Source organism: Emydura macquarii, unplaced genomic scaffold (genome assembly GCF_026122565.2).
Source record: "Emydura macquarii macquarii isolate MOO-44397 ecotype Brisbane River unplaced genomic scaffold, CSIRO-AGI_Emac_v2 contig_1390, whole genome shotgun sequence".
NCBI lineage: Eukaryota > Metazoa > Chordata > Testudines > Chelidae > Emydura > Emydura macquarii.
Window position 1 is genome coordinate 13,980,543 of NW_027131527.1, and position 15,804 is coordinate 13,996,346.

General features: G+C 45.5%; 1 protein-coding gene across 1 annotated transcript in view; it reads right to left on the reverse strand.

Moving 5' to 3' along the window:
* Positions 1 to 4,443: 4,443 nt before the first annotated feature.
* ADAMTS14 (ADAM metallopeptidase with thrombospondin type 1 motif 14) overlaps positions 4,444 to 15,804 on the reverse strand; it is a 102,931-nt gene continuing 91,570 nt past the window's right edge. The window contains exons 17-22 of the mRNA XM_067552955.1: positions 14,950 to 15,115; positions 12,002 to 12,134; positions 11,079 to 11,286; positions 9,887 to 10,016; positions 7,991 to 8,101; positions 4,444 to 5,689 (exon numbers count right to left, since the gene is read on the reverse strand). Coding sequence (XP_067409056.1) covers positions 5,067 to 5,689; positions 7,991 to 8,101; positions 9,887 to 10,016; positions 11,079 to 11,286; positions 12,002 to 12,134; positions 14,950 to 15,115 — 1,371 coding nt within the window. The 3' untranslated portion in view covers positions 4,444 to 5,066. The remainder of the gene's footprint in view (positions 5,690 to 7,990; positions 8,102 to 9,886; positions 10,017 to 11,078; positions 11,287 to 12,001; positions 12,135 to 14,949; positions 15,116 to 15,804) is intronic.

Sequence of the window (15,804 nt, forward strand, 5' to 3'; positions counted from 1 at the left end):
TACACAGTCATTAGCTGGTGTGTCACAGGTACCTCCCTACGCAAGGCCTCTAAACTGTACCTCCTTCATATACATTTTTGAGTCTCGTTGTGCCCAGCTATGGTGCTGACTAGTGTTTTCTCTGGCTTTGCAAACCAGGTTTGTATTAGGACCTCACCAACATCAAACAAATGCCCAACTCACTATCGATCTGTCTCCACTAAGCATTTTCGGGACATCAGGCGTATGACCTGTTTTGTTGTTTTGTTTGTCCTTGCAATGTTGATACTTTTGCAGAACTGTCTGGGTACAGCCACAATCTGTCTCATAACCGTCGTTGTACCGATGGGTTCCCCAGGACCCTTTGAAGCACCATCCTATAGTGCTCGGGAATGTTGCAGGGGCTGAGGGCTTTGGGGTAATTTCCAAATGTGACGCACTGCACTGTGGAACGTAGGTGGCAGGAACGGGTGAATTGGTGTAACTGCTAAGCCTATAGCTTCCTGCTCACAATAGGGACTGCGCTCATTCGGTCAGACCTGAGACAAAAACTTGCTCCCAGATGCTGCAATGCAAACTTGTGCAACACCTAGGACAGCTGTTGTGTGTGGTGTGCAAGGGCCTGCAGGTGTGCAGCTATCTGGAGACGTCCCAGCCAGTGACTGTTAGCAATCTTTTTTTTAATGCTTGATGTAAACATGGCTGGGTGTGGGGCAAAGGGCAAATGTGTTGAACCAGCCTGAGAGAAAAGTTTTGCATCATGAGGAGAAAAGCTAAAGAACCTACTATGTTCATTTTAATCCCAACAGTGTATTAAATTGCCAAGGGCCACAGAACTAGCAGGAGAAATATGTTACCGTCTCCACCAGGGAACAGTTCCCTCCTCTCAGCTTTTCCCTGTGGATTCAAAGTAACTGTAGCAAATATGGCCTACAAGTTACCAGTTCACCTTAGGACTTTGGCGCTGCTCCAGTGAGTCATCACAATTATGTACAATGTTGCGATGCATAATTTATATTACTTAGGTGCTATATTTATATAAGGTGTCAAAGCCACATCCTGATCTCAGGGCTGTCAGTTTGACTCCACTTATGATAGGTTTCCAGACCTTACCCATGTTGGTGCACTAGGAGTAGTTGCTGGGGAGTGGAGAATTGCTCCTACCACACCCCAAACTCTGCAGAGGCTGGGGCTGAAGTGGAGTGATGGTGTTTTGGCACTATTCAGCCGTCTCACAGTACTGACCGGGGATGACTGCTGGCTACAGACAGTCATTGTGGAGGGCGATGCAGCATTTCCCAACCCATTCCTCCCAGTGGGTGTTGCCATCAAGGTAACATACACTGGGAGATATCAGCTTCAGGTTAGAGTCTGAGGGTATGTCTACACTGCCATGGCGGCAGGGAGCGATGAAAGCAGCATCAGTTGAGTGGGTCTATGTAGACCCGCTCAGTCGATGGGAGAGCATTCTCTGGTCAACTCATTAGTCCACCTCCCCGAAAGGCGGAAGGCATCTGCCGTCGAAGCAGCGCCGTGAAGATGCTGTCGTAGGTCAATGGGAGATACGCAAGTTACGTTATGTCGACCGCTGCCGCCAGCGTAGACCAGCCCTGAGAAAAGAATGCTCCTTCAAGAGTAAACAACACACAAAACGAAGGATTATCTTTGGCATAATAAATAAACGCTGATGCTCAATCATCACCATATTTAAATTAGGGGGACAAGCCACTATTGTTGTGTGCAGTTTGCAGTAAGAAGAAGTCTAAGGGCCAAATTCTGATTTGTTACACTAACATAAAAATCTGGCGTAATGCCAATAAAATCAGTGAGGTTATGCCAGACTTACGTGAGTGAAGCTGTTGGCAGAATGGGGCCTGACATCTGCAGCAAACCTAGGAAAGGGTCCGTAACGGTTCCAGAATCCTGCATGCCTCTATCACAGACATCCTATTACTGCCTTTCCTTACGTCTGGTGTTAGTTTTAAGAATGCTCGTTTGTTACATTCTGGTAAGGGGTCTGGGACGGTCCATGACTGAAATTGCACTGGCTACCTGGATTAAATGTACCTTTGTAAGCCAGTCAGGTTTCTGCTTTATAACTAAGCCTGTTTGATACACTGGTATAGCTCAGGGCTGAGAAAGTACTTCTGAGGGACAGTGGGTCACAAGCAGTTCGCATTCAGGGATTAGTTGATCTGATCTCCAACAGCCTCAAATTCCTTACAACAGAAACGAACCAGCTGCGACAGACCAGGCAGACGTTACTGATACAGCATGCACAGTGTACTAGGCACTCTGTACATGGCTTCCCTTTCTTGGGCTAAGTCCCTAACACCACACTGGCCTTTAAATACTTAATGTAGCCTTCAGAAGCTGGAACTCTTAGTTCCATGCCTGTCAGTGACCTCATCTCAGACCCAAAACCTGTGAGCATCCCAGCTACCCCTCCCCTCTCTCGGACTGAGAGAGGTAATTCCCTACCCACCTTGTCAGTCACATGTGGGGGTGCAGAGAGTCGCTACCAACCCAGACACTCAGCATTTTTTGCCCTTGGCTAGAATGTCACGGCAAACCTTCCAATGCGGAAGGTTAAAAAAAAGAAAAATGTAAGAGTCAGTAAAGAGAGAACCATTTTTCACTGCTCCCCATTCCTTCCAAAAGGCCCCAAAAGATTCTGTTAGTTTAACAAATTATTGGGTTTTTTGAGTGTTTCTTCCCCTTTTGTCACTCTGCTGTATATACACTGCATTCATATTATATAGTCCCTCCTCTTGCAAACACATCATTAAAAATTAAAGTCTTAAAAGCACTAACCAACAATATATGGTTATGAACTGGGTTAAACCATGTTAAGGTTTGAGTTAAAGCCTCATTGAAACTGACATATGAGTGTGCCTTCCACTTAAGATAGCTGTGAGACAGTTACGGGACCCCACTTGAAACAAGGCCGAAGAGAGCTCACCCAGGAGTTTTGGATTGTCTATGTAGCAGGAGAGGAAGAACACACAGACAAGAACAAAGAGAGAGGCATGCAGAAAGCCAAGCAACAGCCAGTCAGCCCAGAGTGACCCTGGAAAAAGCTAGTGAGAAAAAGCTTTTGGGTCTGTTGGCCAAAGAAGCTTAGGGCTGTGAGCGAAGAAACTGCTCCTTTCACTCTTGGTTCCTCCTGCATTCAGAGAAACAGGGACTTTGTACATTCCTTGTAAATAAACAAGATTGTATCGAAGAAAACACCAGACTACATCAATTGCTACTTCCAAATCCCTAGGGCCCTGAAATTTGACTAGCTGCTCGAGTCAAAAAGGGGCAACAATATCTTTCTATTCACAGCATCAGTTTGAGGCCAGTGAGCATCCTGGTCTCTGACACAAGAGGAAGATTAGCTAGGACCCACCCCTTCAAGATGCTACGAAGGGCTGACCTTCCTCAGCAGCCCAGTCAAGAGGAGGTCTGACTCTCAGCCTTTCACATGAGGTGGACCTGATGCTTACTGAACTCTGAACACTCCTTAATTCCATGGGGCTTGCAGTCCAGTCTGAGGGAATACCACAAATCAGCTGACTCAACTCTGCACCAGACACAACTATAGGGGCGCAATCCTGCTCCCACTGAAGGCAGCAGGAAATTTTCACACTGATTTCAGTGGGAGCAAACGCAAGCCCACAATGAACATGGATTTCAGAAAAATGTTATATTTTTGTGAACAGATGTGCAGCTGGACTCATGTCCCAATACCCATCTGCCAAGCGTGGCCTCTCCTTCAAACCTTCCTTCAAATCCACCTATTCCAGCCATCCTTCCCACCTCGTTCTCATTTGCAATGATCAATCACCTGCCTTTGCCTGAACTGCTGTCTTGTCTTATTTGTGTCCATCTTGTCCAAATTAGGCCTGGCTCCTGCAAAGTACCGAACACCAGCTGCCATCTCCTGAGAGTCCTCAACTCCCACTGAAGTCAGCCCCTCTCAGGAGAGGTTCAGCACCTTGCCTGACTGGGCTTAATCCTGCTCGGGGGAGTTTTAGGAGAGAAGCACACCCCCCCACACACACAGCCAACATTTCAAATGAAGGGAAGTGCATTGTGGGAGCCACATTTCGCTAACCAAACTGTTCTATGCAGAGGCTGCTCCTCTCAGGACCTTCAGAGCAACACATTTCTTCCACAAACAGAGGAATTTGCAACATATTTATATATGGAATTCCCTGATTTTCTCTGCAGTTAAGTCCACCCTCCTTCCCCCACTTCTCCATCTTTCTCCGGTGACTGACCTTCCAATTGTCTCACTAAATAGGGCCTCCAGAAACAAACACAGGCTGCCAGCCTTGGAAGAATACCCTACGCAGCTGGAGAGAAGTTGTGAGTGTGGTGTGGCCCAAGGACCAGATACCCCCTCCCAAAGGACACCCCACCAGCTCTACCTTCCCCCTCCCAGCTGGGTCAGGATGCTGACAGCTCCTCCCCCTACCCTGCTTCCAAAACTGGGTCTCCCCATCCCACACGTAGGGAGTACAAGTCAATCTGGCTTGCTGTTCCCCTGCCCCCTGCACTGCACTTCACTGAGGTTAAGAGTAGAAAATCTGTTTTCAGCACCATTTCCAACAGGATTTTGGAGTCCACGCGGTCCTTGCCACGTGGGTAACAGGTAAGTGAGGACTGAGCTGAGGAGCAAAGGTCCTGTCTGTTGCTTTTTGTTTTATTGCTTGAAAAATCTCTTTGTAGCACCTTGGAAGGAAATGCCCGATTGATTGAAGCCACACTCTGAGGTAACCAGGTGTGGGCTACACAAGCTGTGTACACTCAGCCACTGTTTGTGGTTTCTTTGCAACAAAGTGGCCATTGCTGTTTCTTCCTTTTGTTTGTTCCTTTGATTTGATCCTTTTTTTTTTTTTTTTTTTTTGTTATTTCAGTAAAGAATTTTTTAAAAGTGCCACTGCTGAAAAGTCATAAAAAATGAAGCCTTTTTTTTTTTTTCGGTAGCCTTCTGTTTGGTTTTTAAATCTGTGTCTCATCAGTTTCCAAAAGTGGCTCGGGAACTTGGCTGCTCTGCCCATGTAAACCGTCGACAAGAGACACCTTGGGAAAATGTTTCATGTCACAACAGGGGAGGAGGTCCTGAGACTGTTCCCCAGCTGCTTGGATCCCGTACTGTGCCTTCTCCATCGGGTTACACCCTGGAAGGGAACAGAGGAATCGCTTTCACTGTGTGCACCAGCAGAAGGCTTGTTCGTGGCGGGAGAGAACCACTGAAAGGCCATGCTGCCCCAGAATTCCCCAGAACTCTGCCCTGCTGCAGCCTGCTGGCTAGGAGGTAGTAGTCTTGATGTGTCAACTTGTGAAGTTGGAGTGCTCCGAGACTGGCTGTCAGCAATAGCCCAAGAGGTTCCATGGGCAGCTGAACCCTCTGTGCTGGACAGCGGGGCATGTGCAGCCTGGGATGCATCTGTCTCTTTGTCAGCTGTGCTTTGTATCCTATGTGGGCGGTGCCGGGCTGTAGGATGAAAGGGCAGTGGTGTGATTGGGCTGGGAAAGAGAATCCCCTCCTGAGTTCCAGTCTCTGAAGCACCTTGGTCTACGCTGGGTGGCACGCTGGTGGCAGAGACCTTTTTGCCACAGGACTCACAGCAGAGTTTGTTGTAGCCAGGGATGGAGCAGTAGCGCGCAAGAACTTCCATCTGGCAGAATATGGACTTGTCCCCAAGGCATGGCTCTTCTGTGACAAGGACATTCATAAAGAAGATAGTGAGTGTAACCTGGACATACTATATTAATGTGCATAACATACAATCCAAAATCACTGCATACATGGATTTCAAATGATCCCATCAAGCCGCTGTCAGAGTAAAATAGTGTGACATCATGTCTCGCATTGGCCAAATTTCAAATTCAAGGTTTGGTTTAAGCATCCAAAACTGCGAACACTCCTCTGATCGTCTCTGATCTGTCGATCCTGTGAGAATAGACTTTCTACTTTCAGGCACATCTGAAGCACTCAGCTCCCCAGAGGAAGGTGTTTAATAGAAGTACCAAAATATTATTTATTATTATTATTATTATTAGAAAAAGTGTGCCATACCAAAGGTACAGCTTGCTTCTCTGCAGTATTTTGGTACTCTCCCTTCCTAACAAAATCAAGATGTGCAGAGCTGCACGCGTGTTTTCTTAAATGAACCAAAATGGTGAAATGTTAGGCCCAGGGGATTAGCAATAGGATGTAGGTAGGACCTTTTACCTTGAGGACACCAGTTCAAAAAAAAGAAGGCATTTCAGAGGAAGTTTATAGACTACAGATGCAGCCACATAAACACTGCTACAATTGTCACTACAAACTAACATAACTGGATGACTCCATGGTTTTAATTGTATTAGATGAAGTTAGCACTGAGTGGTAGGAGCTGGATTCACATCGCTGGAGAAATCCATCCACGCACAGGACGGAAGAAGTACAATCAACAGCAGTGGAAGCTCTCCCATGCTAATAGGCCTTGACACTGCTAGGGAAGAATCATCTTTAGGAATGAGACACTAATTAACGAGTCCAGGCTCAATGCAAAGCCCAGTGAAATCAATGGAAGTCATTCTAAGAGCTTTGGATCAGGCCCTTAATCCTTCTCATGTCTACTTCTTTGGCACCCTGATATGGCAAGGTACTTCAGAACATGCATAATTTTTAGCATGTTGTAAGTCCCATTGACTTGAATGGAATTACTCGGTATGCATGTGTTAAATGCCTTGCCAAACTGGGGCCTGGGACAGGGACTTTGTCTTCTTCACATCTACACAAGAATCTAGCTTACTTTTGTCAGTAAGAGATAAAAATGACAAGAAAGTCATTTCTTAGAATTATATAGTGATGTCGACATTTGCCCACTAACAGAATGATAATATCAGTTTAATCCAGAGAGGCCATCATATAACAACTTTCTGCCACTACCTACCTATGTCAGATTTGAACTAACTTAAAAAGTTAAAAATTCCCTGTCCATGAAGCTATCCTGTTTCCTAACAACACACAAACTCTAAGATTAGGAAAAGGCACTCTGACCCAGCTTGTTACTGCTCTTTGTACCACCCCAAGGACATCAAAAATAATGACAATATTCACAAAGGACAGAAGAAAATAATGAAGGGGAAAAAAAGCATTGGTCAAAAAATACTGGGGTTTGTGCATCTGTGTGAGACAGAGAAATGTATTACAAGGGATCCTTTTAAATGCACATTCCAAAAGTGAGCAAATGACACTTCCTATCCATAATGGGAAAGGTCCAGAAGCAATGACTCTGCTTTCCCTTGCAGTGTCTGTGAGGCAAGAGACAGAAACCAAATTGGTGTTTGCCATATGGATGTGCCAGCCACTGGACAGTGTCAGTCTAGGAGCCTAAAAGAACACTGAGATGAACATGAAAGGGAAGAAATTACAGAAAAAAAGTAAGTAGTGCCCAACTTCTTTATAAACAAAGACACCGTGGCCATAATGACAGAGGAACTGAACTACATGTCCGCACCTTCCTATGTAATAGGAAAATCCTGGCAACTGAATATCAAAGGTCACTAGATGGCACCCTAATTTCAGGGTTAAATACAAAAGTGAAACTGTACTTGTTTAACTGTCAAGGGAAAAACTCAGAAGAGGGAGAGTGGCAGGGAAAGAAATGGGGCAGGGAAACTAAAACACTTGAACAGAATAAGTGGTAGCAGTCTAACCTTGATCTCACTAAGCATGAAATAAGGAGATGGTGGAGCAATTCCCAGAGCACCCATCTTAGTACAGTAGCACTTGACACCTTCAGATTGCAACCAAGATAAGCTAAGCTTCTGGTGTCCATTATGGGGCATTAACCTTTTGATTCCCCTTTGAAAAAGTCTCCACGAGCCTTCAAAAAATGGTGTCCTCCATTAAGTTATTTCCACTTCAGTCACAGAAGAGGAAGAGATCAGCTTGTAAACGTTTAATAGCAGAATCCCAAAGAGACTTCTGCTCCAAGAGACAAACTTAAGGGGAGGAGAAACTTACTTGAAGATAGCTTGTTAACAGGATTTTTGGGCCCATCCTGGGGCACCCACTGTACTTTTGGAGTCACATGATCACTGGTGTCTGCGTTTGCTGCAATACTTGGTAGCTTTCCTGTATGTAGATCAAGGTAAAAAAGTTTAGTCATAAAGATCAGCCAGAGAGGCATTTCTTAAAGAATTTGAGACTAGATCATAGAATCATAGAATATTAGGGTTGGAAGGGACCTCAGGAGGTCATCTAGTCCAACCCCCTGCTCAAAGCAGGACTAACCTCAGCTATATCATCCCAGCCAGGGCTTTGTCAAGCCTCAGCTTAAAAACCTCTAAGGATGGAGATTCCACCACCTCCCTAGGTAACCCATTCCAGTGCTTCACCACCCTCCTAGTAAAAAACTTTTTCCTAATGTCCAACCTAGACCTCCCGCCCTGCAACTTGAGACCGTTGCTCCTTGTTCTGTCATCTGCCACCACCGAGAACAGCCTAGCCCCATCCTCCCTGGAACCCCCTTTCAGGTAGTTAAAGGCCGCTATCAAATCCCCCCTCACTCTTCTCTTTTGCAGACTAAACAAGCCCAGTTCCCTCAGCCTCTCCTCATAAGTCCTGTGCTCCAGCCCCCTAATCATTTTGGTTGCCCTCCGCTGCACTCTCTCCAACTTGTCCACATCCTTTTTGTAGTGGGGGGCCCAAAACTGGACACAATATTCTAAATGCGGCCTCACCAATGCCGAATAGAGGGGAATAATCACTTCCCGTGACCTGCTGGCAATGCCCCTCCTAATGCAGCCCAATATGCCATTAGCCTTCTTGACAACCAGGGCACACTGCTGACTCATATCCAGCTTTTTATCCACTGTTACCCCCAGGTCCTTTTCTGCAGAGCTGCTGCCCAGCTCGTTGGTCCCCAGTCTATAGCTGTGCATGGGATTCTTCCTTCCTAAGTGGAGGACTCTGCACTTGTCCTTGCTGAACCTCATTAGATTTCTTTTGGCCCAATCCTCCAGTTTGTTTAGGTCATTCTGTATCCTATCCCTACCTTGCAGGGTATCTACCACTCCCCCCAGCTTAGTGTCGTCCGCAAACTAGATGTGGCATGGAGGGTTCCCTGCAGTAGCCTTTGTCTTCTAGAGACACAAGACATGATTTTTCAAAGTAATAAGGGTTTTTGGGTGCCTCAAATTTTTGAATGAGCCACTTTAAAAAGGAACCTGATTTTCTGAGAGCAGGTGCTTTCTGAAAATTAGGTCCCTGTAAGGAATCTTAGCTTGGGCATCCAAAAACTGAGGCATCCAAAAACACTGTTAAAAATCTTGGCCAAGGATTAAAATCAATTTGATGGTCTCTCCTTAAATCATCTATTATTCATGTCATGAAAACATCAGAAATTTTTACACAATCCCTGATCCTAAAGAAAGGACGAAGACTGGAAAGGCAAGGAGTGCTGTACATTTCGGCAATGATATTCTGTCTGTTAATATTTTTCCCTGCTGATCCTCTAGTTCACTTTTCGCTATGTTGCCATCATTACATTTAACATTCCCCTGAAGTAGATGGTAGAACAGGGCTTATTGACTAGTAGTTAGCAGCACAGCACAGGTCCTCTACCAAGACAGTAACAGCAGCTGTTCTAAATTGAAGCGAACCGGAATATGTGAATACCTGAATACTTCTAAGGAAGTGGATTTTCAGGAACAACCTGAATCCTTAACTTATAGCTTGTAACACCTTCTTCTGCTCCTCAGCATGTAAACTACGCCCATTTCCATAGCCTTACACATCAGTAGAATAGATCTAAGTGCAAAGGGGTCCCACTTGTCCCACATCACTGACCATGTCTCAATTTGACTCCATGACTGACTCTAGAAGAGTCTGCTCCAGTGACATTTCAGCTCCTCTCACCTGGGCACGCTGCCATTTTGCAGACTTGGACAGTCTCTGGTTTCTCACCCTCACATTGCCCAATGCTATTGTCATTGGCCCTGCACACCACCTGACGCTGCTGGATGCCTTCTCCACAGCTGACTGAGCACTGTGTCAAACCACCAAGGAGGGAAAAAAATACACCTGTCAGTGACGGGGAAAAGCAGGGATGGAGACACGGTAATGCACCTCATGCTATAAAGGGCTTCAAAAAGAACGGTGTGTGTGTGTGTGTGTGGTGTGTGTAAGACTATGTATATAAATACACACAAATTAGTATTCAAACCAATGCATAGAGATCTCCCCGGCTCTGGTGAACCTTGTCCCCTTGGCTAGATACTGCTAAACCTTCTAAGTCAGGATGACTTTCATCCCTATATCATAAAGGTACTTCTGGAGATGAAATGTTTGGCTTCTCAAGTGCACCGAAGTGAATTAAATACCAAGTATTTTCCCCTAGCATTGATACCACTGGCCACCCATTATAATTGCCTCCCTATTCCCCCATCCCTACTCTGCCACTATTGACTTAGCTTTCTTCTGGGATGGACAGGGGCATTACCTTGGCCTCATACATACCCGTCTCCCTCTAAAGGGACTGCATGGAAAGCTACTTTTCTCTTGTCTTCCTACAAACCCAAACAATAATGTCACCTGCTGTCTATGCCATTATCTAGTTCACTGTAGAATTCATTTGCTATCTAGGTGACTTGCATTAACACACAGCAAATCTGTTACTCCCACAGGTCTCGTTCTCCAGGGCCTGATCCAAAGCACAAGGAATTCAATGAACATCTTTCTATTGACTTCACTGGGCTTTGGATCAGGCCCTTAGAATAAAATGTATCTCCCTAGAACATTACAGTGGGTGTGCTGTGTAAAAACATCCTCCTGACTGTGAAAACCTACTCAGGTCCATCAGACTAAGGGAGGTTTCAGTGCTAAACCCCCAGCTACTCAGCATGGCCACGTGACGAGCAATCACCAAAGATTGGTGGCTTTTCTTTGGCAGTGAAGCAGATCCTTTTGCAAGCCAGCAGAGTGCCGAGATGTATGATAATCATGCTTTCTGGAGTTTTTGAATCAGGTAGCAACCCAATTACAGATCTTTGCAATAAAAGCTTTACTATGTCCCAACATCGTATGCATTGCAGAACCTGGGCTAACTCACCTGGGACCAGGCTCCTGTCCTCCATTGGGCTGGACAAGGTAAGCGGCTGCAGGGCCTGCGTGTGTCAGGTCGCTCTCCTGTGCAGTATTTGGTGTGCACCGTCTGGTTCGTGCCATTCAGGAGGTGCTGGACACACTCCACCACCCTTATCTGAACTCCTAGCTTGCCACAGGACTTGCTGCAGGCTCCCCACTCCTCTGCCATCCAGCTGAATCATTAAAATATGATCAATCAATAAAATCAACATGTTAAGGGGGAGAACATTTGGACTTTTTCAGATTCCGATTGGCTTATCTTTCTGCAGCTCTGAGATCAAAGATGTACAGTCCTTGGAAGAGACTTGGCAGCTCATATTCTCAGCTGTAGCATATTCTCCAGATTAAGGAGCAGGTCCTCAGCAAGTGTAACTCAAGATAACTCCACTGAATTCAGTGGAGCTATTTGGTCTACAGAAGCTGAGACTCTGTCTCTAAAAGAGCCTTACAGTTGGGTTTTGTGCTGATCTAATGCGTTGGACTCCAGTAGGCCAAACAATGGAAAGTTTGTCTTGGTCCCTCTATGACAGCCTGCATAACCCATCAGGAATGGTTATGCTTTATATGATTTAAGTCATGGTCAGTTCTCAGATGTGTCCCTCCCTTATTTGGACAGTACTGAATCATCAAGATTTTATCCTTTTGTATTTTTCCAGGATGGGGGTGGCATCGGGGGGGGGGGGGGGTGACGTAAAAGAAAAGAACTTGCACTTCCCTCCACCTCTTTGACTTGGGAGGGAAGAGGGAGAAAGGCTTCCTCATGCGAGCTATGGCACCAACAGCAATAACAGAAAATGACCAGAGCCTCCTGCCTTAACCCTGAGCACCTTCATGCAGGCACAGCAGACAGAGCAAGAGGGTGTCAGGATCGTAGGGGGGAGAACTCACATTGGCTGGGAGCACTCCTGCAGGTTACATCGCCTCCGGATCGGCTTGGGTTTCTTGCCATTATCACAGAAGTTCCGATGCACCATCCGGTTATCGCTTTTCCTCCGACAGCCATACTTGGTGTACTGGATGCCTGAAGGAAACACAGAAAGAAAAATACACAGAGAGTAAGGAAATCACCAGGGTACACACGACTTGGTTTAGAACTCCACTTCATGACCATCAGTTGGATCCTCCTAACTAGCTCCTCTTGCTTTTCTGCTATGACATTTGCACTCAAACCATGGAGTTCAGAATTCCCACAAGGATCTATAATGCAGCCAGACAATAATTCCTCTAGTCTTGGCTGTACACACACAAAGACATCAAATATATTTGCAGTCAGCAGAGAGGTGATGGGGAGTCTCAGTCTGGAACACCCCCCTCATTCCCATATTCCTGCCTGACCCTGGGGGTTGCTGGCTGCTATGCAGCCAATGGGTAATGTCACATCACCTCTGGAAAACTAGGACCAGATCCCTGACTGCATCAAAGTTCTGCTCAGACACAGTGTGACTGTGCAAGGGAATAGCTCTAATTCAGACCACTGCCATAAGGTCCCTCAGGGATCACGAAGTGGATTTAGTGGGCCAGCCCCTAAGCTCTAGTGCATTTTGTCGCTGTAAGTGAAAAGAGTTTGCTGGGCCTCAGTTTTGAGCTTACTGCCCCTGATGGAAAAGAAAAGAATCTACATCACAAGAGAGCCCCAAAATGTCGTTAGAATTTGGCAAACTGGTCACACATGCTTGGAAAAAGAGCAGGTCTGGGCTAAGCTAGCATGAAGCATGAGCTGCCCATCTCTCTAGAGGGTGATCACTCCATGTCAGGATTGTGTTCATTGGTGGAGTAAGTATAAGAGAAGATCATATTGCAGCAGCTTATATCTAAAACAAGGATTTCAGTCCCTAAACCTTCCCAAGTGCCAATATTTATTCCCCCCCACTCCAAAAAAAAAAAAAAATCACAGTTACAGGGAAATGAGAACAAGCTGGAGCCATCAGATCTGCACTGACTTTTTAAAACTGATTTGTTTATTTAAATGGTCTGGATAGAGTTTAAATTTATTTGCTCAATATTTATTATGATTTCACTGCCTTGAAATGGGAGCTGTGAAGATTTAGTAACTCGTACAAGTGTGGATGGAGTCTTATCCATTCATTTTCATAACAAGCACCCCGGAACCTGCACTCAGACACACACACTTCCTGTCTCTCAGTGTAGGGAATGACCCAGGTACTGGAGAGAACAAACCAGCAATGACAGATGGAAGTGTTACTGGGTCTTACAGGTCTTTCCATCTCTAATTTCTATATGTTGCTATGTTTAGGCCCTTCCCCAAATCTGTGAGAATAATAGCGAGATGATTCTCATTTATGTAGTGCCTGGGTCTGTACATTTAAGCGAAAGCTACAGAAACCTGACTTAAAGATTCATGATCACATTTCCAGAGAGCCTCTTTAACTGAGCTCACAAAAATTGCTAGTGCGCCATGTGATTGTGCAAAACCCATATCTGCACATAGAAAATGGCACCTGTGCGCACAATTACCTATTCTGTGTGCACAAAAGATACCCACTCAAACTTCTGCAGGTCTAATTAGAAAAGAATGTTGAAAAATATGATATTGCACATTTGGAGTGGAGCTGTGCCAGAGAATGAGCTGCAATAATTACAAGGGTCTTTGTAATTGTCATGGGGTGCCCCTAGGGTGCCTCCAGCATCGTGCCACAGCATATCACGTGCACATGCATTTTCCCTTACAGTAGATCTCAGAAATAGTCCACAGAGACTTTCCAAGTATACTTAGACTTTACGGGGTTAGTTTATTACCAAATAAAGCCCTGTGCACATAAACCATAACAACAGTCCCACCACCGTAATCCAGAATTCCCCAGCACAGTCCAAACAGTACATTCAGTCTCCAAGCCCCAGTAGTCTAGTACGGCCCATCATCTCTCACCATGCTCAGGCTCTCTGGTACAGCTCACCATGCTCTATGGCTCCGGTGTGTCTCACCACACCCACGCCCACGTCCCCACCCCCCAGCCCTTAGCGCTCTTCTGCTCTCCAGCATCAGTGCTCTGGCTCAGAGAGCTAGCAGCCATCTCTCTCTGCTGCCCGCAGCCGTTTCCAGCCTTCTCTGGCAAAGATGGAAACTCTCTAGCTGAGGAAGGTCAGAAGGCTACCCCCTCCATTGGCTTCCTAGCCCTCAGCCATTTTCAGCCTCCCAGCACTGGCTCTCTGACTCAGGAAGTTCAGCAAACTATTCCTTTCCCTGACTCCCTGACAATTCCTCCGTCTTTCCAGGCAGGGCCTGTACATCTTTCCATTCTGCAGCTTTCCCTGGAGACCTTCTCCAGTCTCCTGATCTCGGACAGCTTTCACTTCCTGATCCCCTGACTGACCCAGTCTGTTTTCAGGCTCTCCCGCTTATATGGCCCAGGTCCCATCTCTTAAAATCCAATTAGGAAGCAGCTGACAGGTCACAAGTGAATTGGACTCTCCCCTGCCCCCATTCAAAAAAACCTCCTAAAGGGGACAATTTCCCTGTAACACTCAAATTACCATCTGGTAAATCCCAGGTTCTAAGAAGCCACAGAAATCTTAAGCAAATGGGAGCATCAGAGGATACATCAAACCACACTCAGAAATAAAGCCATATCTGAGAGTAATGCCAAAGGAAGTTAGATTCTCTCCCCAAGCGTGCTGGAATGTAAAGCTTGGAATTGCTAAAGAATAGAGAATTAGATAATTAGAGGTATATGGATATCTAGAACCCAGAGGTCTACAAGAGTCCAAAATCCCAGAGTCCAAAAAGGATTCATACTGTCCTACAGGTCCAAAAAATCTGACAGTGACATACATGTGACTATATTACAGCTTAACAGACATATAAAAGAGAAAAAGACCTCCTCCGCAAGCCTTTGAGCACTGAGACCAGCTCTTGAGGGCCCACTCATAGGAATCCGTCTCTTCAAGAAGGACATTGTTGTTTCCAATCACTGGCAGTAGGTCTTCATGGATAATGTACTTATACATCAGGCTGCTTTTGGACTCATCTTCCTGTGGGATAACCTGGGATCAGAGAAAGAACAAAGACAGTACAGAGGGAGCAAGGAAGAGAGAAAGAGAATGTGATTGTGAAAAGGGTGAGGGGGGAAGGAGGAGAGGAATTAAAAAAGAGGAAGCAAACAATGAGCATGTAGATACATCACATAAAAAGAAAGAAGAAGAAAGTAACAAGAAAGAAATTAAACAATTACCATAGGTAGAAAAAACTTTTAGTTAATATGAAGAACTCTTGATCCATTCAAAAGATTTCAATTAATCTAAAATGCGGGAAGGACTCTAGAATACTCACAGAATATGTGCTGTACTGGACCACACATCCAGAAAATGCTCATGACACATCAAAATATTATGCTCAAACTCTAGACTTCATACTCCAGAACTTTCTCCCTTATCTGCATAAATGGGAACCTTTACTATAACTATAGACATACAAGGAGGCATAGAAGGGTGGTTTTGTGATACTCTATACCAAAAAGTGAACATGTATTCCAAGAGATTGCGGGGGCATGGAGGATGAACTTTTCTTCCATGGAGGCATGGGGAATCTAGATGTTTAACTCCCATTAATGCTGGTATAAGCCAGAACAGGGTGTGTATTAGTAGGCTATGGCTGTATGCCTTGATACATTGTCAGATACAAGGCCAAAAACATTCAGGCACCTGAGAAGTGCATCCATAGTCTATTCCTGCAC